The 25366-nt window shown below is 30.9% G+C and overlaps 1 protein-coding gene across 2 annotated transcripts in view; it reads left to right on the forward strand.

Annotated features, from left to right (window-relative positions):
* The first annotated feature begins 176 nt into the window (after positions 1 to 176).
* Positions 177 to 25366, forward strand: part of LOC143246751 (ionotropic receptor 25a-like) — a 29747-nt gene continuing 4557 nt past the window's right edge. The window contains exons 1-9 of one of the 2 annotated variants that reach the window (XR_013026127.1): positions 177 to 443; positions 5509 to 5604; positions 12582 to 12710; positions 17917 to 18216; positions 18307 to 18485; positions 19422 to 19475; positions 20249 to 20353; positions 22055 to 22228; positions 22564 to 22724. Coding sequence is in view for 1 of the 2 variants with exons in the window: in XM_076493858.1 (XP_076349973.1) it covers positions 5511 to 5604; positions 12582 to 12710; positions 17917 to 18216; positions 18307 to 18485; positions 19422 to 19475; positions 20249 to 20353; positions 22055 to 22228; positions 22602 to 22724 (1158 nt within the window). In the remaining variant the exon portion in view is untranslated. The remainder of the gene's footprint in view (positions 444 to 5508; positions 5605 to 12581; positions 12711 to 17916; positions 18217 to 18306; positions 18486 to 19421; positions 19476 to 20248; positions 20354 to 22054; positions 22229 to 22563; positions 22725 to 25366) is intronic. The other variant, XM_076493858.1, reaches the window with a different exon arrangement.

Genomic DNA, 25366 nt, shown 5'->3' on the forward strand with positions numbered 1-25366 from the left:
ATGAACAAGGCTGCATGTCGGAGGTATGCACTCTAATGAGAGTCCCTTTAGTTTTTTGTTCTCTGTTTACCCTAGTTATTTTCCAAGTTCTTGTTTGAATTTATTTTATGTCACGTCCTGTTACTTGTTGGGACAATATATTAGGACCTGAACAGTATTGGTAATTCTCCAGGTTTCTACAAGAATCTACATCAATAATTTGACTGACCGAAACATCATTACTAGTGTATGCAGTTTCCAAACGAACAAGATGACAAAATATTAGAAACTCTGGCGATAGGTCTACCTAGCGTGTACACCTACAACCGCCTTTATTGTCACTGCCCACATCGATTACTTGTTCGTTCGTTCTTGTGTGAGAAAAGTGCCCATAAAAGAAGTGTAAACAGTGGTGTTACCATAAACACTAATAAACAAAGACGGAAAAGAACTTCCATCTACAGGTAAGAAAATGTTTTTCAGTTTTTTAATTAGATAAAAAAGCTGAGCTCAAATACAAGATAGTATGTTACAGAACATTATAAAGTTTTGTCTGTTTTTTACAAATAAAAACAACAGAAAATTTCGCTTATTTAAACTATTTTGATCAAAATGTTGTTGTTTTCTAGTTTTTTATTAATATTTTTCATAACAGAGAAGTATCAAGTAAAAACATGAAATAACACGGTTATAGTGACAATGTAGATATGAAAAAGTTACATGAAATGTCTATGGTTTTATAAGAAAGTAGAGACGATGTGTATTTAAAAGGTTTTAAAAGGACAGTCTTATAGTATGATAACAGTGAAACTATAAGCCATTCTTATTGTATTATAACAATGAAACGATAAGACATTATTATTGTATCATCACAATAAAACGATAAGACATTCTTATTGTATCATAACAATGAAACGATAAGACATTCTTATGTAATTAAAATAGTCAACAATAAAGAACTGTTATGGTTACAAACGGTAATATATTACCGATATTAAAAGGGTAGGAGTTTACTGACAAAATATTACTTTTCAAATATCGAATACACTCAAAATATTTTTTTTAGTTTGAGTGTGTGTTAACAGAAACTATGGGGATTGTGAGTTGCCTCTCGGGTAAAATTTTAACCTGATTTAAAACTGATTTTAAGATGAAATATCCTATTTTATTTTTATTACAATAACTCGAGCTGAGAAAGCCATGGTGTATATTTTCATGGTTGTTGACGTATTTTTATGAAAGAGAAAAAATGGACACTTTGGAGCACAAGGAACTCAGGGGCTTGAATTTACCCACGCACTCTCATATGGTTTCAAAGCAAGGCAATAAATAACAAAGCACGGTTATCGTGTGAAAAATAATGGATATAAAAACTTTTCTGACAACCATTTTTAACGAGGTAATAAATGTTACTGTTTGATTTATACATATCGAAATACGAACCTTAGTGTTTACCATAATTAAACTAAACTAAACTCCACGATACCTGTACTGGTAAAATCATGGTCGTAATAAATTATGTAAACCGAACTTTAAACGAACGTACGCCTAATCTTGCACCATACTTTAGCTATAAAGAATTATAAAAATTAAAATAGTTACAAATTTTGTTTGTTTGGGTTCACGCAATTTACTTGAAAATTATAATACACACATGAAGGAACGTGTCTAGAGTTCTTAATCTGTTGTCCATGTAATTTAAACTATGGGTTATGTCACAAGACGAAGTAACTACCTTTATATATTTTTTTTAGTGTTTTGACAAATGAACTAGTCTTTCATTTGTTATTTTTATTCAGTTTAGAACATAAAATTATACTGCTAAATTACAAAGTTTGTGAGTTTAAAAATGTTCTAGTTATTCGTATCTTACTGTATTGGTGTATCAACAATCTAGCAAAGGTTTTAGTACTTTTATTTCAAAATAAAACGTTTTACATAAAGAGTTACAGTTTTCGAAACGTAAAGAGGCACAAGTTACGTACTTATTTATTACAGTTAACAAGTGAAAGATTTGTTTTGGTGCATTACTTTTGTGATTTGAGTTATTTTACAAAAAATATATAGTATTTAATATGTTTAGAATATACGATACTTGAATACAAATTGTCATTTAGCAAAGTATAAATTGCTGCTGTATATTTTCCTTAATTATGATTATGCGTAACAGAAAATCTCGTTACGAAAAACATTACTTTCACAATTGGACACAGTTTTGTGTACAGAAGATTTCCGATCATTATGTTGATCTTTCAAATGTTAATTCTATTGAAAACTCTTGATTTTGTATACTTTTAACATTTCATTTTAAGAATTACGTGGATTTAAAATTATTGAATATAATAACCGTGAAATACCTTGTACATTTGTTGTTTTTTTTAAAAAGGTGCACAGTAGTTTATGTCCTCACCCTGGTCATTGAAACCCACTAAAAAGACTAAAAAGTTATAGTTGAATAAACTCGACTAATCCTAAAAATGTTTACTTCATTTACTCTTGTACTATATGGACATTTATCCAAAATACAAGAAAGTTGACCATGGCGATTGTACAGAAATAAAATTTGTTTTCTAGATTTCGCAACGAATATATATAAACAAAATTCGTTATAACACAACTTTTGTAACTAGAGGCTGAGTCTTTAGAAATCCGTTGGGTAAATAATTTAAGTACATTATTTTATGAATAATTTTAACGTATAATTAAAAAAAAAAATTTTATAATATGGTACAGAAAAAAATGTCAATTAACATATTAATATTATAATCAAAATACACGACTATCCAATAAAGTCAGTGTTTGTTTGTTTGTTTTTGAATTCGCACAAAGCTACTCGAGGGCTATCTGTGCTAGCCGTCCCTAATTTAGCAGTGTAAGACTAGAGGGAAGGCAGCTAGTCATCACCACCCACCGCCAACTCTTGGGCTACTCTTTTACCAACGAATAGTGGGATTGACCGTAACATTATAACGCCCCCACGGCTGGAAGGGATAAAGTCAGTGTTACATAATTAATCTATTATCACACCCTCTGATTGATATAGTATGAACTATTCACTTTTCTGTGGCGTTCTACAAAACTATTACCATCTAGTGACATTCTTTGGAACTTACCCCAATAATATTACAATTTATCTAATTTCTCAGGTTTTAATAACAGCCACACATTATTTGATTTACCTTTACCGAGGATATACCACATTCTAATATACTTTATTAGAGAATTATATAATTCACATTCGTGTTAATAAGTGATGGACTATCAAGTATTCACTCATTACTTTAATTCAAAGCTTCTTATTTTTCATATTCATCAATGTATTTAGGCATATATAAAAATATGCACAATAGTTCAGCTTTCCTATTATCGTGTCACTTGGTCACTGTAAGAATGTATTTATCAGACATGTAATTTTCCGTTCTACAAATAACCAAAGTTTTCTAAGTAGCTAATTCTAATAACAGTAATGTTTTTATTCCTTTGTGTTATGATTCGATTTATAGTTTTTCTTACATTATAATATTCCTTGCTTAATGTAAATCCTCACATTATACTGTAAAGTGGTCAGTTTCTCTCATGCTCCCACTTATCATTCAGAAGCTTAAAACCGCTCTTATTTGTTTTTTAAGCCTAAAGTTACAAAATGGGCTATCTGTGTTGAGTCCAAGACAAATATTGAAACCCGGTTGTTACTTTCATAGGATTTCAGACCAAATCGTGAGGTACTAGAGGACGACTCAAATGATTACAAACACCTGCTAATGGTAATAGACATTGCTGAGTAATATTTAACCACATTTCTTGCTAATGTTAACAGACACTGTGGAGTAATATTTAACCACATTTCTTGCTAATATTAACAGACACTGTTGAGTAATATTTAACTACATTTCTTGCTAATGTTAACAGACACTGCTGAGTAATATTGAACCATATTTTCTGCTAAAGTTAACAGACACTGCTGAGTAATATTGAACCATATTTTCTGCTGATGTTAACAGACACTGCTGGGCAATATTTATGCTACATTTCTCGTGTTTGTGTTATTGCAGTTGTCATGGTTGGTTCTTCCAGAAGCGTAGAAATATGATTTGCTTACTTTCATCTTTCATATAAGAAAGTATCAATTATTCAGAAGTAATCCTCTGAATATTGTGTGTTAAATAGAGGTTTAGTAAACAATCTCTTTGTATTTATCTGTTTAGTATTTCTAAATAGATGGATCTGAAACATTCTGTGAATGATGTGAATAGTGTTGGACCTAAATCTATTCTTATTACTGGTTTATCTGTTGGTTATAACATAATATTTTGGGACAACACGAGATCTGTTGGTCCATATCGACTGTTCCTCATTCTTAACTAAATTAAACAAACAAGAAACCTTAAAGCCAATCCTTATCATTTATATATGTATCAAGTGTTGATACGTGTTTATTTATTGAGAGCACATGTACAAAAAAAATATTCCTAACTACAGGTGGCAGCACTTATCTCAATATTCTTAACATCAAGCTCTAAAACAAATTTAAATTTACTCCCTCTATAACATTTGAAGGCAACTCATTCCGATGTTTAGTCGTCCTGTTGGAATATAAAACTATTTTACCTAAAGATGACTCCTACCCTGTCAAAATTCACATTTGTGTCCCCTAGTCCTATTATTCTCACTGCTAAATATAAAACAGATTATGTAACAACACTATCAATTTTCTGTACGGTCTTAAATACCTTAATCAGATCCCCCATAGCTCTTCTTTTTCAAGAGAAAACAATTTGAGAGATTTCAGTCTCTTATATGACAACACCTCCATCACAGGCACCATTCTAGTCACACTTCTCTAAACCTTTTCCAACAATTCAATGTATTTCCTAAGGTAAGGAGTCCAAGACTGAACACAGTATTCCAAACGTGGCCTAACCAATGACATATACAATGAAATTATAACCTCGTTAGACTTTTATTCAATATTTCTGCAGATAGAACCTAACATCCTATTTACCCTACCGCTAGCTTCCCAGCACACTCTGAACTAAGTTCTATTGAAGCTTCTTTGAAATTCGTGATGACCAGCCTCCTAAGATACATTTTTTCAGTTTCCATTATCTGTGCTACTGATGCAAGTTTTCTAATATAAACTTACGCAGTGTGCAAAATCACTAGACTGTTTTCTTAATACTTAATTATTAAATGTAAGTCACAGAGCTGTAAGAAATTGTTCAACTAAAATTTAATTTTTTTTATAAAAGCTTTATTGTATTACATCATCACCTGTAAATAATAAAATTTCTAAAGTGCTAAACTCTGGTTCTCTTAATGCATCAAAAGAGTTTAATAGATTCATATAAATTGTTTGAGCAAGGAACAAGGCTGTTATCGGGATTTCTGTCCAACATATTTTTTTCCTACAAACTTCACACATTAACATAAAAATAAAATTTATGTTAAATAAGATTTGGAAGCATCTTGTATTCATTTGCCTTTCATAATATGGCACGTACTTCTAAAATATTTGAATTTATTTGCTAGAGATGGCCAAAATTCAGAAGTGGTTGAAGATACGGTTTGTTGGAATAGCATTCTTACTCTTAAAGGTGCCCATTTATGCTAAGCCTATTCACGTTGGTAAGTACGCATTTAAAGCTTACTTAAATGACAAATTAAGACAAGTTTATAAAATTTAGAACACGCTCTTGATTTTTTTGTCTTTAATATAATTTTTTGGTTTTAAAACGTTTTTCTTGAAGTTCTAGCTTACGTTTTAACATTTATCTTACTAAGGTTTGACTTGCAACCAAGACAATCAACTGTGCTATGAATACGATATTTCACTGATATAAGAACCATAATTCGTTATTTCACTGTTTTACCTTTCTTTGCATTTTAACATTGCTATTATAATCAAAATATTAAAATAATATGTGTATTAATATAAAACGTTATGTTACACAATGTGCTACTTCTTGTGTTTAATTCAACAGCTTCATATACTTGTGTCAGTGTGTGATAATTATACGTCATTCATTTTAACTTTGTGATATTCTACAAAGCAAGAAATGTTTGTAAATATCTATTTTAGTAGATCCGCAGTTAGGTATAAATAAGCTCATTACAGTGAAGCCCCCACTAGTACAGCGGTAAGTCTACGAATTTACAACAGTAAAATCAGTGGTTCGAGTCTCCCCGGTGGACTCGGCAGAGAATCCGATGTGGCTTACATTACAATGAAGATTGGTTGAAATGACGGCCAACTACAAATTGTAAAAACACAATAATTCATGAAATTATGTTCAACTACAAGTTGTAAAAACATAATAATTCATAAAATGATGGTCAACTACCAATTGTAAAAACACAAGCATTCGTGGAACTATGTTCAACTACCAATTGTAAAAACACAAGAATTCATGAAATAATGGTCAACTACAAGTTGTAAAAACACAAGAATTCGTGAAATTATGTTCAACTACCAATTGTAAAAACACAAGAATTCATGAAATAATGGTCAACTACAAGTTGTAAAAACATAATAATTCGTGAAATGATGTTCAAGTACCAATTATAAAAACATAAGAATTCATAAAATTATGTTCAACTACAAGTTGTAAAAACATAATAATTCGTGAAATGATGTTCAAGTACCAATTATAAAAACATAAGAATTCATGAAATTATGCTCAACTACAAGTTGTAAAAACACAAGCATTCGTGGAATTATGGTCAACTACCAATTGTAAAAACACAAACATTTGTGGAATTATGTTCAACTACCAATTGTAAAAACACAAGAATTCGTGAAATTATGTTCAACTACCAATTGTAAAAACACAAGAATTCATGAAATAATGGTCAACTACAAGTTGTAAAAACACAATAATTGATGAAATAATGGTCATCTACCAATTATGAGAACGAGAATTCAAACGACTTTCAATTCTATACTGGTGTTTTTACAATAGAGAGTCAATTTAACCAAATTTCATTATGCGTACTAGCCCTAAACAATCTATGAACTAAGCTCATTATAGTGACATATATATAATAAAACGAATTTAGTTTAATGTTAGAATTGTAATCTTTTTGTTACTGACATGGATAGATGTAACGTTATATAATAAAAATCTAGTAACAAAATAGATAGATTTCACATTATACCATAAAAAGGTAGAAGTAAAATAGATATGTAGATGTCACATTATATAATGAAAATGTAGTAAGAAGATATATAGATAGATGTCACAATATATCATCGTAATGTAGCAGCAAAATACACAGATAGATGTCACATTATGTAATGAAGAAGTAGTGACAAGATAGACACAATATACCATAGAAAGGTAGAAGTAAAATAGAGCTTGCTTTTTTCTTATAACAAAACCACAAAGGGTTATCTGCTCAGCCCACCGAGGGGAATCGAACCCCTGATTTTAGCGTTGTAAATCCGGAGACATACCGCTGTACTAGCAGTGGGTAAGTAAAATAGATATATAGTTGTCACAATATGTAATAAAAATATAGTCAGAAGATAGATAGATAGTTAGATGTCACGTTTTACCATCAAAAAGGTAGTAGCATAATAGAGAGATAATGTCACATTATATAATGAAAATATAGATAGATAGATGTCACATTATACCATCAAAAATGTCGTAATAAAATAGATGTTACAATATACCATTCAAAAGGTAGTTGTAAAATAGATAGATGTCACAATACACCATAAAAAGGTAGTTGTAAAATAGATAGATGTCACAGTATACGATAAAAATGTAGTTGTAAAATAGACAGATGTCATAATATACCTTAAGAAGGTAGTTGTAAAATAGATAGATAGTTTTCACAATAGACCTACAAGAGATACTTGTAGAATAGATAGATAGTTTTCACAATAGACCTTCAAGAGATACTTGTAGAATAGATAGATAGTTTTCACAATAGACCTTCAAGAGGTACTTGTAGAATAGATAGATAGTTTTCACAATAGACCTTCAAGAGGTACTTGTACAATAGATAGATGTCACAATAGACCTTCAAGAGGTACTTGTACAATAGATATATGTCACATTATAACATAAAAAAAAGATATTGGCATAATTTTTCATTGTGTTTCGTGATGTAAAGTTGGGCCTAGTGAGATAAACATTATTATGTTGTTGATATTCTATTCTCTTTATGAAAGTATTTGTACAATAGGAATACATGTTATCTTCTTTTAGTGGTATCAATTGTTTATAAATAAGGGTCTAATAACCATAATGTTTTTAACTTCTGTTGTTTACCTTGTTTGTTTATTCTGACTCGTCAAATATAACTCTGTAACAGAACAGAGTGAAAACACCAATTATACAGTTGCATTTAATACTTTTCTCCTAAATTACGCTTTTATGTCTTCACTGTAATGAATCTCATCTAATATTTACAAATAACGGCTTATATTCGATGTTCAGTTATTTAAGTACTCGACGCGTAACTTCCGAAATGCTCTATTTATTTAGTGAACATCATAGGATGCGTGTAGAAGACATTTATTTAATAAATCCTGCTAGAAGAGTTGTGAATATATTTAAATAATAATAGTTAGACTTAATTACAATGGTTTATTTACTACGTGGTGATGTCTGTAAAATAAAAAGTTATCACGCATTCAAAACGCTATGTTTTGTTTTAAATATTGATTCGACCCTCTTATGTCTGCCGTACAACATAGCTACATCAAATTATCTTATGGTTGCCTTGGCTACACAGTAAACTGTTAAATATTGGTGCTGCAAATTCTTAATAGCCAAATGCCTTTGACGTTTAGTTTTTCCAGCAACGAGAAAGCTTTTGAAAAATAATCGATTCACCAGATAATTTAGGCATGAGTTCGTGAAGAATATTACCTAGGAGCGGTAAGCAGACAACAATGAAAGAAACTCCTTGTGTGTTACCTCATTCTACTTTTATAATAATATAATTACTGGAAACATAGCCTCAGGAAGCAGACAACAATGAAAGAAACTCCTTGTGTGTTAGCTTATTCTACTTTTATAATAATATAATTACTAGAAACGTAGCCGCAGGAAGCAGACAACAATGAAAGAAACTCCTTGTGTGTTACCTCATTCTACTTTTATAATAATATAATTACTAGAAACGTAGCCTCAGGAAGCAGACAACAATGAAAGAAACTCCTTGTGTGTTACCTCATTCTACTTTTATAATAATATAATTACTAGAAACATAGCCGCAGGAAGCAGACAACAATGAAAGAAACTCCTTGTGTGTTACCTCATTCTACTTTTATAATAATATAATTACTAGAAACATAGCCGCAGGAAGCAGACAACAATGGAAGAAACTCCTTGTGTGTTACCTCATTCTACTTTTATAATAATATAATACTAGAAACTAGAAAAGCAGACAACAATGAAAAAAGCAGACAACAATGAAAGAAACTCCTTGTGTGTTACCTCATTCTACTTTTACAATAATATAATTACTAGAAACATAGCCGCAGGAAGCATACAACAATGGAAGAAACTCCTTGTGTGCTAGCTTATTCTACTTTTATAATAATATAATTACTAGAAACATAGCCGCAGGAAGTAGACAACAATGGAAGAAACTCCTTGTGTGTTACCTCATTCTACTTTTATAATAAATACTAATTACTGAAAGAAACGTAGCCATTCTACTTTTATAATAATATAATTACTAGAAACGTAGCCGCAGGAAGCAGACAACAATGAAAGAAACTACTTATCTGTTATCTCATTTAACTTCTATAGTACTATAACCACTAAAAACATAGCTGTAGTAAAGAATAGACAATAGAAGAAACTTCTTGTTTGTTATGTTATTCTACTTTTATAATAATTAATCTGAGGATTGCGGGTTCGAATCCCCGTCGCATTAAACATGCTCGCCCCTTTCATCCGTGGAGGCGTTATAATGTTACGGTCAATCATACTATTTGTTGGTAAAAGAGTAGTCCAAGAGTTGGCGGTGGGTGGTGATGACTAGCTGCCTTCCCTCTAGTCTTACACTGCTGAATTAGGGACGACTAACGCAAATAACCCTCGTGTAGCTTTGCGTCAAAAACAAACAAACAACACTGATGATGTAATTTAAAGAAATTCCGAAACGCCTTTATTAAAAAATATTTTTGATATTATTAATTATGAGCAATTGGTTTGTATTAATTGAAATTCAAACTGCTACTTCTTGGTATAATATGACTTTCTATATATTTATAGGCCTTACACCGGCTGATTATAATCTAATAGTTATTTCTCATGCGTTAGATGGTTTGCATATCCGTACTTGTAGGTATAATATGACTTTCTGTATATTTTTAGGCCTTAGACCGGCTAATTATAATCTAATAGTTATTTTTCATGCGTTAGATTGTTTGCATATCCGTACTCGTAGGTATAATATGACTTTCTGTATATTTATAGGCCTTACACCGGCTGATTATAATCTAATAGTTATTTTTCATGCGTTAGATGGTTTGCATATCCGTAGTAATTGTCTTCCTTATAAACTTCAGTTATTATTCCAAGTATTATATATTTAAGTAAGATGTTTCAGTCTTATGTTACGTCTTGGATATAAAATATTTAAACCATTCTAAAATTAATGTTTCTTGTTCAGTGAATATTTAAAACGGATTTGGTCTATTAAAGAAGCTTGCGATGGTTTTAGTGTTTTTTTTTATATGTTTACAGTAATTCCTAAACGCTGAATTCGAAAGTGATATCATTTTTCTCTATAACGTACATATATTTCACAAAATGTCATGGGTACTTTAACAGAGGCCAATCATTTTCAATTAAACTGATTCACATTTTGTTATGCTTAAAATTTTGTCAATCGCTGATTATCTAGGCCAATTGCGACGTGATGGATTTATCGATCGTTCTAGAATTCACAAGAAACACACTGCTTTTATATAAACGTTTAACAGGCCACACGGCGTGGTTTTTATACATATTATTTGTTTGTGACATTATTTTTAATATTATTTATTTGTCGCTGTGGCAACAAGAGGTTGTGTAAATTTGTTTCTAACTTCTTAATAAAATCGAACACAAAACATGGTTGGCTGCTTTGTGGGGACTTAAAAATTCTTTGTATATTGTTTGGTCAACAATCCTGTTATACAAAGTTAACCTGTTTCCTTGTGTGAATGGAACAATAGAACACGATATCAGCACTGGATAAAAAAATAATGGCCACCCGGACACCAGGATAGAAAACTATTGAACATGAAGTGTGGTCGACACAAAAAAAGTCCTACTACCTCCACTTGGCATAAAACTGGGCTTGATGAAGCAGCCTCTAAAAGTCACAGACAAAGAAGACGGCTATTTCAAATATCTATGTGGGCAATTTCCATCTCTTTCAGAATCGAAATTTAAACAATAGATTTGCTTTTATTGGACCTCAGATTAGAAAACTGACTTTGGATGAACAGTTTGAAATGATAGTGAGGAATGTTGAAAAAGAAGCTTGGATTACCTTTAAAGATGTTATTGACAAATTTATAGAAAACAACAAAAACCCAAATTATGAAAATATTGTCAGTAACATACACGATAAAATTCATAGAGTTGGATGTAAAATGAGCTTGAAAGTTCATTTTGTACACTCACATATTGACTCTTTCCTTAAACACGTTGGTACCATAAGCGAAGAACAAGGGGAAGGTTTCATCATTCATCAAGACATCAGGGAAATTAAGAGGAGGTATCAGGGAAGGTGGAACATCATCATGATGGCTGATTAAGTTGGTCATTGAAACGAGATTATCCAGACATAATACACAAAGGAAAGTCACAACATAATTTTTTGTGTAAAATATGTTGACTTCACAAAAAAATCAGGGTGAATAAAGACGCTTATTCGTTTGACATCAATGTTCTTCCAGTTTCTTCAGTTTGTTTGTATTTTTATTAACAAACCTTGTAATATAAAACGTTCATTGTGGCAAAAGAAAAAATACTGTAATCTAAGATTTTTATTTCTGTATTTGTAAAAATATTCCTTACGTGATAGAAAAAAATCAATATTATTTTCGAAATTTGCGTAAATTAATTACGGATAATCCATTATTAAAATCAAAACAACTTTTATGAAGTTTAAATTTGCGGGTCTGTATTGTCAAGAGTATGTAGACATTAATAAAACTTATCTTGGATCACTACATCAGTAGAAAGAAGTTTAGTTTATGATTTTCTAGCAAAGAACGATGGCTTATTATAGTATCGCATGCTTCAAGACAAATGCATTCTCAATGTATTATTACATATTTTCAGGGAATTTAGCAGACTAACAGAGGTGTGATACGAACTCGAGGCAAACTTAAAGTATTTATATGCACGAACCCTTTGAAGAAAGAATGATATTTACCAGATCATCCTCATAACTCTGGATCCACATGTAAACTATAATTATTTCTTCACGTTAAACAACATTTTATCATGGAATTGAGAGAACAAATGTTTATTGTGAATAAAATGATATTAGTTTTCAATCTCAGTAAGAGTTTTGGTAATTTTGAATTGAAACATATTTTATTGTGCTGCTTAATGACAATACTTTATATCCGTTATTAGTGGTGACTGCTGACACCTCAGATGAAAATGTCATCAACACCTTTCGAGAAGCTCTCACCTATTCCTCTACTATCGATATTGGAAGTGTGACTGAGGTTAAAGTTGATTCTTCTGACACCGAAGAAACTGGTACTATTCATTTGTTTCTCAAGTAATAAATATAATGTTATGATATATCATCTTTTTTTTGTAGATGGCATATGATAGCATTATGTTTCTCAAGTAATAAAAATAATGTTATTATATAATATCTTCTTTGTAGATGGCATATAATAACAATATGTTTCTCAAGTAATAAAAATAATGTTATTATATATCATCTTTTTTGTAGATGGCATATGATAACATTATGTTTCTCTAGTAATAAAAATAATGTTATTATATATCATGTTTTTGTACTTATTTTCTTAATCATCTCTGCGAAACTGAAGCATTGTTGAACACTTAATTTGTATTTATTCTAATAATTCTTTAAGATTACTAAGGTTAACATACCACTGTAGGACATTTGTATTTACGAAGGAAAATAAACTGTAACTTGGTATTTCTGCTTATAACATTCACATAAACTGTGAATATTTTCGAGTTTTTGTTGAGAATTATAAAGTGTATAAAAGGGTAGAAGACTCATGAGTAAGGATCTGTTATTCGAATAACATCTTGCACTATAAAGTTTTCAAAGGATTTGAAAAATAGCGTTTTATGAATTAAACATCTCAAGAGAAAAGACCTTATATCATTTCTACTTTTTAAAATCTACTGGAATATTAGTGATGAATTAGTGTCAACTATTGATGTATAGGTGAGAGTGAAGTATATATTTATTTAAAGAACTCCTAAACCAGTATTATGTTGTTCTAAATAGTAAAGATATCACATAAGAATTTAATTAATACATTTTATATACGTTTACGCTAATTAACACCTACTAGTCAGAATTTGATCATTCTAAATAATCTTAATTAAAACCCATGATCAATAGTACTGTTATGTTAAATATCCAATTATTCAAAAAGAAACAAAGAATTCTAATTTTTATTTCAAATATATTCTTACTAAATAATCTCGAGGTACAATTAATTTATTTCAAATATCCACTTATAAAAAACAACAACAATCTCTATAATTTACTTCTTTCAAAGGCCCGGCATGGCCAAGTGTGTTAAGGCGTTCGACTCGTAATCCGGGTTTGAATCCTGGTCGCATCAAACATGCTCGCCCTATTAGCCGTGGGGACGTTATGATGTGACGGTCAATCCCACTATTCGTTGGTAGAAGAGTAGCCAAAGAATTAGCGGTGAGTGGGGATGACTAGCTGCCTTCCTTCTAGTCTTACACTGCTAAATTACGGACGGCTAGCGCAGATAGCCCTCGAGTAGCTTTGCGCATAATTCAAAAAAGAAACATACATCATTCAAGTACTCACTTATTCAATAAAAAAAAGGAATGGATTGGTTTGTTTGTCTTAATTTCGTGCAAAGATAAACGAGGGCTACCTGCACTAGCCGTTCCAAATTTAACAGAGAAAATCTAAAATGAAGACAGCTAGTCATCACCACCCATCTTGTGGGCTATCCAACGGCTGAAAACACATAGTTGGTGGGACGGAGATCAGAACCACTGCCCTTACCATCTGGGAAACGCTGGGTTGTAATATATCAGAATTTTGTTGTTAGAAACACTTAAAAAAAAATAGAGAACGCATGACTCATAAGTCACGTATTTCATTTATGCATTCGTTAAGAAAAAACCATATCACCAATTTTATTTTCATAGCGGTGAGCGTTTTTCAGATATAGTGCGCACGTCTGCAAAGCATTCTAAAGTTTAATTATATTTTTATTTCTACAATTTTTATTTTTAAATATTTTAGAATTGATATTTTATCATTTTGTGCCTTTTATTTAGTGTAAATCGCAAATAAAAATTAAAACAAAATTCAAATTTCCATTTCTGCACGGCACTTGTAAATTTTGTAAATTTGTTTTTGCCCATGCCAAAACAGAGGCTTACATTTACCAAGAAATTATCTAGTGCTTTTTTTCTCATGATTCTCCATTGTTTTTCTAAAAAGCCTTTTCTTTCTCATCCTCTTATAATTTTACTGTATGTGATTAGGACAACATCTAACATAGCTTGTATTTAATAATAGTCGTAACATTTCAATTTTACTTCGAACTTTTGATTAAGAAAAATTACACTATAATTAAAGCATCTTGATATAATGCAATGGCCATTCTTCCTCTTTCTGATAATATAAACAGATTCTGATGAGATCCAACCTTTGAACATTTATTTTATACAGAATTGACCGTATGAAAAGTATGGCTGCTTTAGGAACAAGTTAGGAACATTTAAACTTTAACATTGAGTCTTATGAACTGAAATTGCAAAACAAGTTGTAACTGAGGTCTGAAGCCTTCTAAACTCAAAAGGATAATATCTTGGTGGCAAAGGAAGTTGTGAAATGAAGACATCTTCACCTTTGGAACGTGTGTTTTTGTGTTTTTTTTATAAAGCAAAGCCACATCAGGCTATCTGCTGAGCCCATCGAAGGGAATCGAACCCCTGATTTTAGCGTTGTAAATCTGTAGACTTACCGCTGTACTAACGGAGAGCACCTTTGGAATGACCAAATGACACGTGGCAGTAAATAATAAAACTTGTACATAATGTGGAGGATCAACGATATTGGTGAACTAACCTTTAGATAAAATGTTCAGAAAAAAATGGAGGATCAACGATATTGGTGAACCAACCTTTAGATAAAATGTGCAGAAAAAATGGACCAACTTTTAGATAAAATGTTCAGAAAAAATGGAGGATTAACGATATTGGTGAACCAACCTTTAGATAAAAAGTTCAGAAAAAATGGAGGATCAATGATATTGGTGAACCAACCTTTGGATAAAATGTTCAGAAAAAAAGACCTTTACATATTTTTCGTATTTTATTTTAACCAACGTTTCGTCGTTGCGGCATTCTCAAGATTAATTAATATACACAACTGTTTGATATTAATATCACATCATATGTGTGGAGTGTTAAGATAATTTTTTTCTATCAGAATGTGTAAATCTCTCCACTGCACCACAAACCTGAAAGGACAATAAAAAAAAGAACCAGCTTTGAATTCGAAAATGTGATTTGTGGTTGGAGAGAATTTAGTAATCCAGCTGGATAATTTACAGTCCTGTTACTGGAGTCCTGACCCGACACTTGAGATGTAGATGAATTCCTGTTCGAAAACTTTATGTCACGAATAGTGCCATTTATGTCATGAACGGTATCAGTATGTCACGAACAGTATCGTTTATGTCACGAATGGTGTCGCTTATGTAGTAGGCAGTATTAATTAAGGTACAAGAACTGCTCTTTCACACAACCTTTAATAATTTTGACATTTATTAGGGAATATCTATGCATTTAGCTTTAACTTAAGAAGGGGTTTCTGAATTGAACCGTTTGCTTTGATACCACCGATGTTACTAAACACAGAGAAAATAAATATAAGCAACAAACTAACTTGTTCGACATACACATTGTTGGCCTGACAACAATATCATGATAGTTTTGTTATTAAGCGACGATGTATAGTTTTGAGTATTACTCGAAAACAGAAATTGAATTAAAAACCTAAAACTAGTTTTTGTGGAAACCTAGTGGAATATTTTCCCCTTCATATTAATTCTGGGGATGGTAGGAGTCAGCAGGCCAAATTTGGTGGTGATTAGTCAGTCAGTGTAAGAGGAGTTAGCGAACAGACAAACATACAATTTCATTACAATATTTATCGACAGAAGGGGATGAAATACATATATTACAATGAAACAACTTTAGAACCTTACGTAACCATTGAATCATTCATCATTCTCTACTTAACAGTTACATGAACCCTGCAGAACAATTTGAACTGCTCCGTCGTAAGGTTGTTAAGTCTATATCATACATCACCTCCCAGCTTGCTTTAAGTAATCCATATACCAGAATGCACATAAATCTTATATGCAACACTTATAATACACCGTTAACCATCTAGCTGCAGATGTATTACAGCTGAACTGAAATGTTGTGGAAAAAAAAAAAAACTTGTGCAGAGGTGAGTTCCAGAGATATTTTAGAAACTGTGTTGTGAAACGTTGCCAGAGAAATGAAGACCTTGTTTTCTGACCCGTTACAAAACTTCTGTGTACGAATTGTGTGATAGTACTGGTACCCCAACATGATCCTTATCGCTTTATTTCCTAATGCCATCATCCACAATGCATGCATGATTATTAAACAAAACTCTAAAGTCACAATGTACTTACTTTAAGTATAGATATGATAATATGTACATATATAAATCACAATATACATACTGTATATATAGAATTGTTAATGTATACATATATAAGACACAACACTCATTGTACATATGGAATTGTTAATATATACATATATGTTAGTCACAAATACTTATTGTAGATACATAATTGTTAATTTATACAAATATAAGTCACAACATACTTATTGAACATATATAGTTCTTCATATATATATATGTCGCAAATACTTATAGTACATATAGAATTGTTCATATGTACATATATAAGTCAGAGCATAGTTATTGTAGATATAGAATTATTAATGTATACACAAATAAGTCACAAAAACTTATTTTGCCCATGTAATTGTTAATGGATACATTTATAAGTCACAATATAGTTATTGTACATATAGAATTGTTAAGCTATACATATATTAGTCACAATATACATATTGTACCTACGAAATTTTTATAATATATGTTATTCACAACGTACTTATGGTACATATATAATTGTTAATGCATAGATGTATAAGTAACAAATACTTATTGTGCATATATATTTGTTAATGTATACATATATAAGTTACAATATACTTATTGTACATATAGGATTGTTAATATATACATATATAAGTCATAACATATTATTGTACATTTAGAATTTTAAGGCATAATTAGAAGGCATAAAGCAGAGAAAGACTCAGCTATGATGTATAAATAGTTCAACCGTACACATCAACAAACATTATTTGTTCAACATAAATAAATAACACCCGACGTTAAAAGAGATACATAATTAAATTCATTTTTAATTCAGTGGATATACGGTACATGATTCGACCATAGCATCAGGAGTGAAATTGTAAGACAAAATAGTTGAAATTATATACAAGTGTCAAAGAAACAATGGAGTTTTGGGGGATACTGAGAATTACTGCTGGCTTGTCTGTTTCTTCACGGAATATTAGATGTTGTTATTTGTGTTATGGAAATAGTGATTTATAAACTTCTCTGTACATTTAGTTTGTAAACAGATTATGTCTGGACCCCAGAAACCTACGGTTCTCATAGACGTCACTTCCGATCGATACCGGAAGTCCACTGAGAACATACCAATAGTAAAGAAAATCGCCCAAAATCTCGGTATTCCAACAGTCACTACAAACAGGAATCAGCTAATTCCCGAAGAATCTTCCAGAACTGTGAATACTAGATTTTTGGTGCCAGTCTCATCCTTTGCAGATGTGATTTCTGATGTTATTAGCGATGTAGCCTCTCTTGATGTTATTAAGACTTGTGGAATACTTCATGATGACTCAATAGGTTCGTAAAACAATGTTTATTGGGCCTTTTACTTTACAGGTTAAATATTTCACACTGTTGTTTCATTGTATGGTACTTTTTTGTCAGCAGCACTGGAAGATAAATACAGTACTTTACTAGAAAATAAACCAATTCGTCACGTGATCAGAAAACTGAAAGAAACGGAAGAGGAAATTGGTGAAACCATTAGTAACTTATATAAATATTCTGGAATTGTCAACTTTTTTGTCATTGGCAATATTTCGACCATCAATAAGACCTTGGCTGCTGTAAGTAGAGAATCAATGTTTGAATTTTATCAGTTTTTGAAAACTTACTTTACTTTATTTTTAAATAGGGGTAAAATAGATACATGTATGGGAATTAAAGTATAGGAATCAATTTTAATAATATACCATCTTTCAAGTGCTTTAAGTGAATTATAGGAATCAATTTGATAAGGCAGCATTTTCTAAGTGGGATGAAAGTGTTTTATGTTAATTATAAAAATATATTTAATAATGGACCATCTTTCAAGTGCTTTAAGTGAATTATAGAAATCAATTTGATAAGGCAGTGTCTTCTGAGTGGGATGAAAGTGTTTTATGTTAATTATAAAAATATATTTAATAATTGACCATCTTTCAAGTGCTTTAAGTGAATTATAGAAATCAATTTGATAAGGCAGTGTCTTCTGAGTGGGATGAAAGTGTTTTATGTTAATTATAAAAATATATTTAATAATTGACCATCTTTCAAGTGCTTTAAGTGAATTATAGAAATCAATTTGATAAGGCAGTGTCTTCTGAATGGGATGAAAGTGTTTTATGTTAATTATAAAAATATATTTAATAATGGACCATCTTTCAAGTGCTTTAAGTGAATTATAGAAATCAATTTGATAAGGCAGCATTTTCTAAGTGGGATGAAAGTGTTTTATGTTAATTATAAAAATATATTTAATAATGGACCATCTTTCAAGTGCTTTAAGTGAATTATAGAAATCAATTTGATAAGGCAGTGTCTTCTGAGTGGGATGAAAGTGTTTTATCGTGACTGCCTGTCGAAGTTCTAAATCGTAGATATTCATTAGTTTCCATATTCAAACACACGTGCAGAAGAACTAGTTGGTGGCAGAGAAAATGTGATACTTATAAGTGTCTAGATTCTTTATACACATAACTGTACTGTCTAGAAACCTGTATCTTTTCTAATATTACTTTTAGGCTGTCTCTAAGCGTATGACTGGAAAAGGTTACTCATGGTTTTTTGTTACAAAAGTAAGTTGAACTATTTCATTACAATATGTTTTAGTATTTAGAAACTTTTAAACAAGATAATTTCTACTCGTTCGTGTAACGTCATTAAGACAAAGTTAACAATTACACACACAGATTTGGATATAAACTCTTAATCTTTCTATAAAGTGTTTATTTTAATATATTATAAACTACTGGCTTTGCTGTTTATGAAAAGTTGATAGACCAAACGGTTAAACTTACGGACTATTTTAAAATGTTTCTGATGTTAAAACAAAATAATGCGTGAAACATGAAACTTAAACATTGCTTCTTCGTATGACAGCTTTTCTTTAAAACAAGTTGATGTTAAAACTGTTAAAAAACTTCATGTAATACTATACGTGAAACAAACTGTTAAAAACTGTGACACTTTATGTTTAATATCATTAATTCATAGATCTTTACTGGGTTTCTTTCAATGGCTATTAATATTTTAAATTATTTATAATTACTGTTCTCTGTAATGTGTAACAAAGGTTGTTTAGAAATAATGTTTTCTTCTACACTAGAAGAATATGTTTCTTACTTGCATTAAACTGAGCTATTGACTTATACACTGTAGTATTACCGTGTCTAGAACTGTGTTCAGTCTCAACTCTCTTATGATTTACATCAACTACTTTAAGATATGTATGCATTTTTGCCAAGAAAGACTGGTTGAAAATTACCTACGTAGTTGAAGAAAGTGTATAGACTGTGTTTGATACATATACTTTTCGACGACTATTACTTTATGGTATTTGTGTACACAGGACGACGCTCGGCGACTAACGTGCAACTGTAGCAGTATCAACTTCATGCTTTTCTCTCTTCAAGAAATTAAACCCAAGGAAGTTGACGACAGTGTTCCAACCCAGGTGAGGAGATGAGTTCTCTTAAAGCTATAGACTGTAGTATCTAAATAACATTTTTTACACTCACTGCAAAATAGATATAAATTGTTCTACACCGACATTCATGTCTTATTTCGCGTGTGAAGATGAATGAAAATTATTGGCTCATTTTCTAACCATTAATTCAGTAAATATTGTTAAAATTGAAACAGACTGGAAACACGTGGTTCGTTCTTTAATCAATGACGAAATTATATTTCTTGTAATTAAAGCTAACTAAAAGTAAATGGATTATTGCCTAACATGTGGTAAATGTATATCTCTCATAACTGAATGTAACTGAAAGAAGTAAGTTTGGAATTATAACCAGTAAAAAGTGTTACTTTATACACGAGAAACTAAAGAAGAATAACCAGCTGGTTCAGTAACCAATTGTTCATATCAGTAATACTAAATAATATTAACTGGTTTATTCTGTAGTTACTCGAAGATTTTACCATAATAACTGGTTAGTTTAGTAGTGACTGATTCTTATATCTAAAACTAAACTATATAAGGATGTTAAGGATAATAACTGGTCACTTCAATGGCCACTGATTCCTTTATCTAAAACTAAACTATGTTATGATGCTAAGGATAATAACTGGTTAGTTCATTTGCCTCTGATTCTTATATATGAAATTAAACTATGTACGAATAATAAAGGTAATAACTGGTTAGTTTAATAGTAACTGATTCTCATAGCTAAAACTAAACTATATAAAGATGCTAAGGATAATAACTGGTTTGTTTAGTGGTGAGTGATTCTTATATATAAAACTAAAATTATATAAAGATGCTAAGGACAATGACTGGTGAATTCAGTAGTGACTGATTCTTATATATGAAACTAAACTATATATAGATGCTAAGGATAATAACCGGTTACTTCAGTTTCCCTGATTGTTATATATAACTAAACTATATAAGGATAATAATTGGTTAGTTCAGTAGTGACTTATACGTATATATAAGTTTAAACTATATAAGTATTCTAAGTATAATTACTGGTTTCTTCAGTGGCCACTGACACTTTTATGTAAAACTAAACTACATAAGGATGCTAATGATAATAATTGGTTGGTTCAGTAGACACTGGTTCTTATATATAACACTAAACTATATAGGAATAATAAGGGTAATTGCTGGTTTGTTTAGTAGCCACTGATTCTTATATGTGTAACTAAACTATTTAAAGATACTAAGTATAATTACTGGCTAGTTCAGTGGTGACTGATTCTTATAACTAAAACTAAGCTATATATAGATGCTAAGGATAATAACTGGTTAGTTTGGTAGACACTGATTCTTATATATAAAAGTAAACTATATAAAGATGCTTATTTCTTCTGTTGTTTTTTTTATAAATAAACCTAAACAGAAGAATTATAATGCATTATGGAATGATTGAGTGCTGTACGTACTTCGATTTTCACTTGACTGAGCATCGACAGTTGATAACAACTATATTTTCCTTATATTTCAGAGGAGACCGTAATGTTTGGTGATAAAAACGTGTGGTGATAAAAACGTGTGATGATAATTGTTTCTGTTGTATGATCCGTGTTTATATCAACATTTACAAAATATTTATCACTGTTTAAACCATCGTGTACACGATATAGCCTTTCACAACATCTACTTTTTATTTGTTAAACATTTGTAATGATGGAGTATATTATTTAGATTGACAGGGCATTCTATTTTGACCTTACGGTTATCACTGTAAAGGCTTTGTCCAGACAGTTAGATTTGGGCTCATGGCCGACAACTTTAGACTACCCAGAATGTGGAATGACAATGAATGAAAAGCAGAATGACCAAAGAAAAAAGACAGATCTTCTTTCTGCAATCAATCAGGTAAAGGAATTGTAAGTTTGAACTGAACGGAATGTAGTAGTGAAAAGACCTTTTTGTTAGCGTACGAGATAAAAATGATTAAACATATTTAAAGATATATTTATATAGGCTCTTTGTACAAGTACTATAAATAGTAAATAATATGATTAATATAAATATATACGTAGTATGTTTTAGGGAAACAGTTAACCAAAGATAAAAATTCACAAATATATATATATATATATGATATGTGGTACAAAGGGGAAAAGTAACATTAAATTAACCAGTTAACATACGGCAAAAGTAAGTTAACGTTTAACTAACTAATAACTGATAAGTTTTTGTTTTCTTAGAACAGATACAGTTTCAGGGTTCTGTTTATTTTAACAAGGTGTCCAGAGAGGGTGTATATAACAGACCGCTGATTATAACCAACAAGACAAGTTACCGTGAAGTCATTCTAAACATTGCCATTATAGAAATTATAAACAATCAACGAGTAACAGAACAAAAGGTGAGTTTTGAGTTATTTCTTTCTTACACTTAACAACAACAAACTTGTCTTTCATTGTCACAATGTTTGACAAAATATTTTTAATGTTTATAGCATTATTTACACTATAATTAAAATAATGTAATGGACATAAACCTACTCATTGTAGTTACAGAAACAAAAATCGTTAAATTATAATCACTAATTCGATCTAAGGTTTTTCTTCTATAATATAAGGTGATTTAATGAAACTTCAGTGTAATTCCATTAATGTTAAAATATTTACGGGAAAACTTTATATTGATTGTAATATGCCTTTTAAAACAAAGTCAGTTTTCGTAAGTAAAAGCAGTATTGTGGAGTATTCAATTCATTCAGTTTTAAAAATGACTGTCATGCAATAACAGAAATAAATAAAAATAAGACAGACACTTTACTCAGTTTTGTTACTGTTGTTAAGCCCCTAACTAAACACCACAAAGATTGAAACCAGATATTCAGCGTTACAAGCCTTCCAGCTTACACTTTACTCAGTTTTGTTACTGTTGTTAAGCCCTAACTAAACACCACAAAGATTGAAACCAGATAGTCAGCGTTACAAGCCTTCCAGCTTACACTTTACTCAGTTTTGTTACTGTTGTTAAGCCCCTAACTAAACACCACAAAGATTGAAACCAGATATTCAGCGTTACAAGCCTTCCAGCTTACACTTTACTCAGTTTTGTTACTGTTGTTAAGCCCCTAACTAAACACCACAAAGATTGAAACCAGATAGTCAGCGTTACAAGCCTTCCAGCTTACACTTTACTCAGTTTTCTTACCGTTGTTAAACCCCTAACTAAACACCACAAAGATTGAAACCAGATAGTCAGCGTTACAAGCCTTCCAGCTTACACTTTACTCAGTTTTCTTACCGTTGTTAAACCCCTAACTAAACACCACAAAGATTGAAACCAGATATTCAGCGTTACAAGCCTTCCAGCTTACACTTTACTCAGTTTTGTTACTGTTGTTAAGCCCCTAACTAAACACCACAAAGATTGAAACCAGATAGTCAGCGTTACAAGCCTTCCAGCTTACACTTTACTCAGTTTTGTTACTGTTGTTAAGCCCCTAACTGAAGGTTAGGTTAGGTTAGGTTAGAAGATTGAAACCAGATATTCAGCGTTACAAGCCTTCCAGCTTATAGATAAATCACCAGAGGTGGAGAGAATTTCAACTATTTTTATAAAACATAATGTACAGTGTAAAAAATAAACGATATAGTACCATCTTTTTCTTGCTCACACATTTGTTTAAGTATTTACTTGTTCTATATTACTACTCTACCTACGTAATACTTTTTCTGTCTGACTGCTAAATCTGCACTGTTATAAATAATATAGTACCACGTTTTTCTTGCTCATGATTTAGTAAAAGTATTTACTTGTTTTGTATTACTACTCCACTTACATTTGTTGTCTCTATCTGACTGATAAATCTGCACTGTTATAAATAATATAGCACCACGTTTTTCTTGCTCATGATTTAGTAAAAGTATTTACTTGTTTTGTATTACTACTCCACTTACATTTGTTGTCTCTATCTGACTGCTAAATCTGCACTGTTATAAATAATATAGTACCACGTTTTTCTTGCTCATGATTTAGTAAAAGTATTTATTTGTTTTGTATTACTACTCCACTTACATTTGTTGTCTCTATCTGACTGATAAGTCTGTGGTGTAATAAATAATATAGTATCATATTTTTCTTGCTCACATATTTGTTTTAGTGTTAACTTGTTCTGTATGATAATTCTATTTATATAATGCTTTCTTTATGTGACTGCTAAATCTGCTATTATGTTTTTGTTGCTCACGCATAATGCTTTGTTTATCTCACTACTAAATCTGTGGTATAGTAAATAATAAAGTTTCATCTTTTTTTATGTATACATTTCTATAAGCATTTACTCGTCATGTATTACTATACATATGATTTCTTATTCAGAACTGGATTAGATAGATGTTTTTAAATTACAGTGTTCGGTTAGGAATTTGTGGATTGTGGAGTCGAATGTTTTAATGAATATGGATTTTTATGGCTATGGAGGAGTTACAGTGTTTGATTCATTTCACTTTTCACTGGTATAGAGAACCTTCATTCTTACTAAAGGGGGAATTACAATGTTTGATTCATTTCACTTTTCACTGGTATAGAGAACCTTCATTATTAGTAGAGGGGGAGTTACAGTGTTTGATTCATTTCACTTTTCACTGGTATAGAGAACTTATTCTTAGTAGAGGGGGAGTTACAATGTTTGATTCATTTCCCTTTTCACTGGTATAGAGAACCTTCATTCTTAGTAGAGGGGGAGTTACAATGTTTGATTCATTTCACTTTTCACTGGTATAGAGAACCTTCATTCTTACTAAAGGGGGTGTTACAGTGTTTGATTCATTTCACTTTTCTCTGGTATAAAGAACCTTCATTCTTACTAAATGGGGAATTACAATGTTTGATTCATTTCACTTTTCACTGGTATAGAGAACCTTCATTATTAGTAGAGGGGGAGTTACAGTGTTTGATTCATTTCACTTTTCACTGGTATAGAGAACTTATTCTCAGTAGAGGGGGAGTTACAATGTTTGATTCATTTCCCTTTTCACTGGTATAGAGAAC

The sequence above is a fragment of the Tachypleus tridentatus genome, chromosome 3 (genome assembly GCF_004210375.1).
Source record: "Tachypleus tridentatus isolate NWPU-2018 chromosome 3, ASM421037v1, whole genome shotgun sequence".
NCBI lineage: Eukaryota > Metazoa > Arthropoda > Merostomata > Xiphosura > Limulidae > Tachypleus > Tachypleus tridentatus.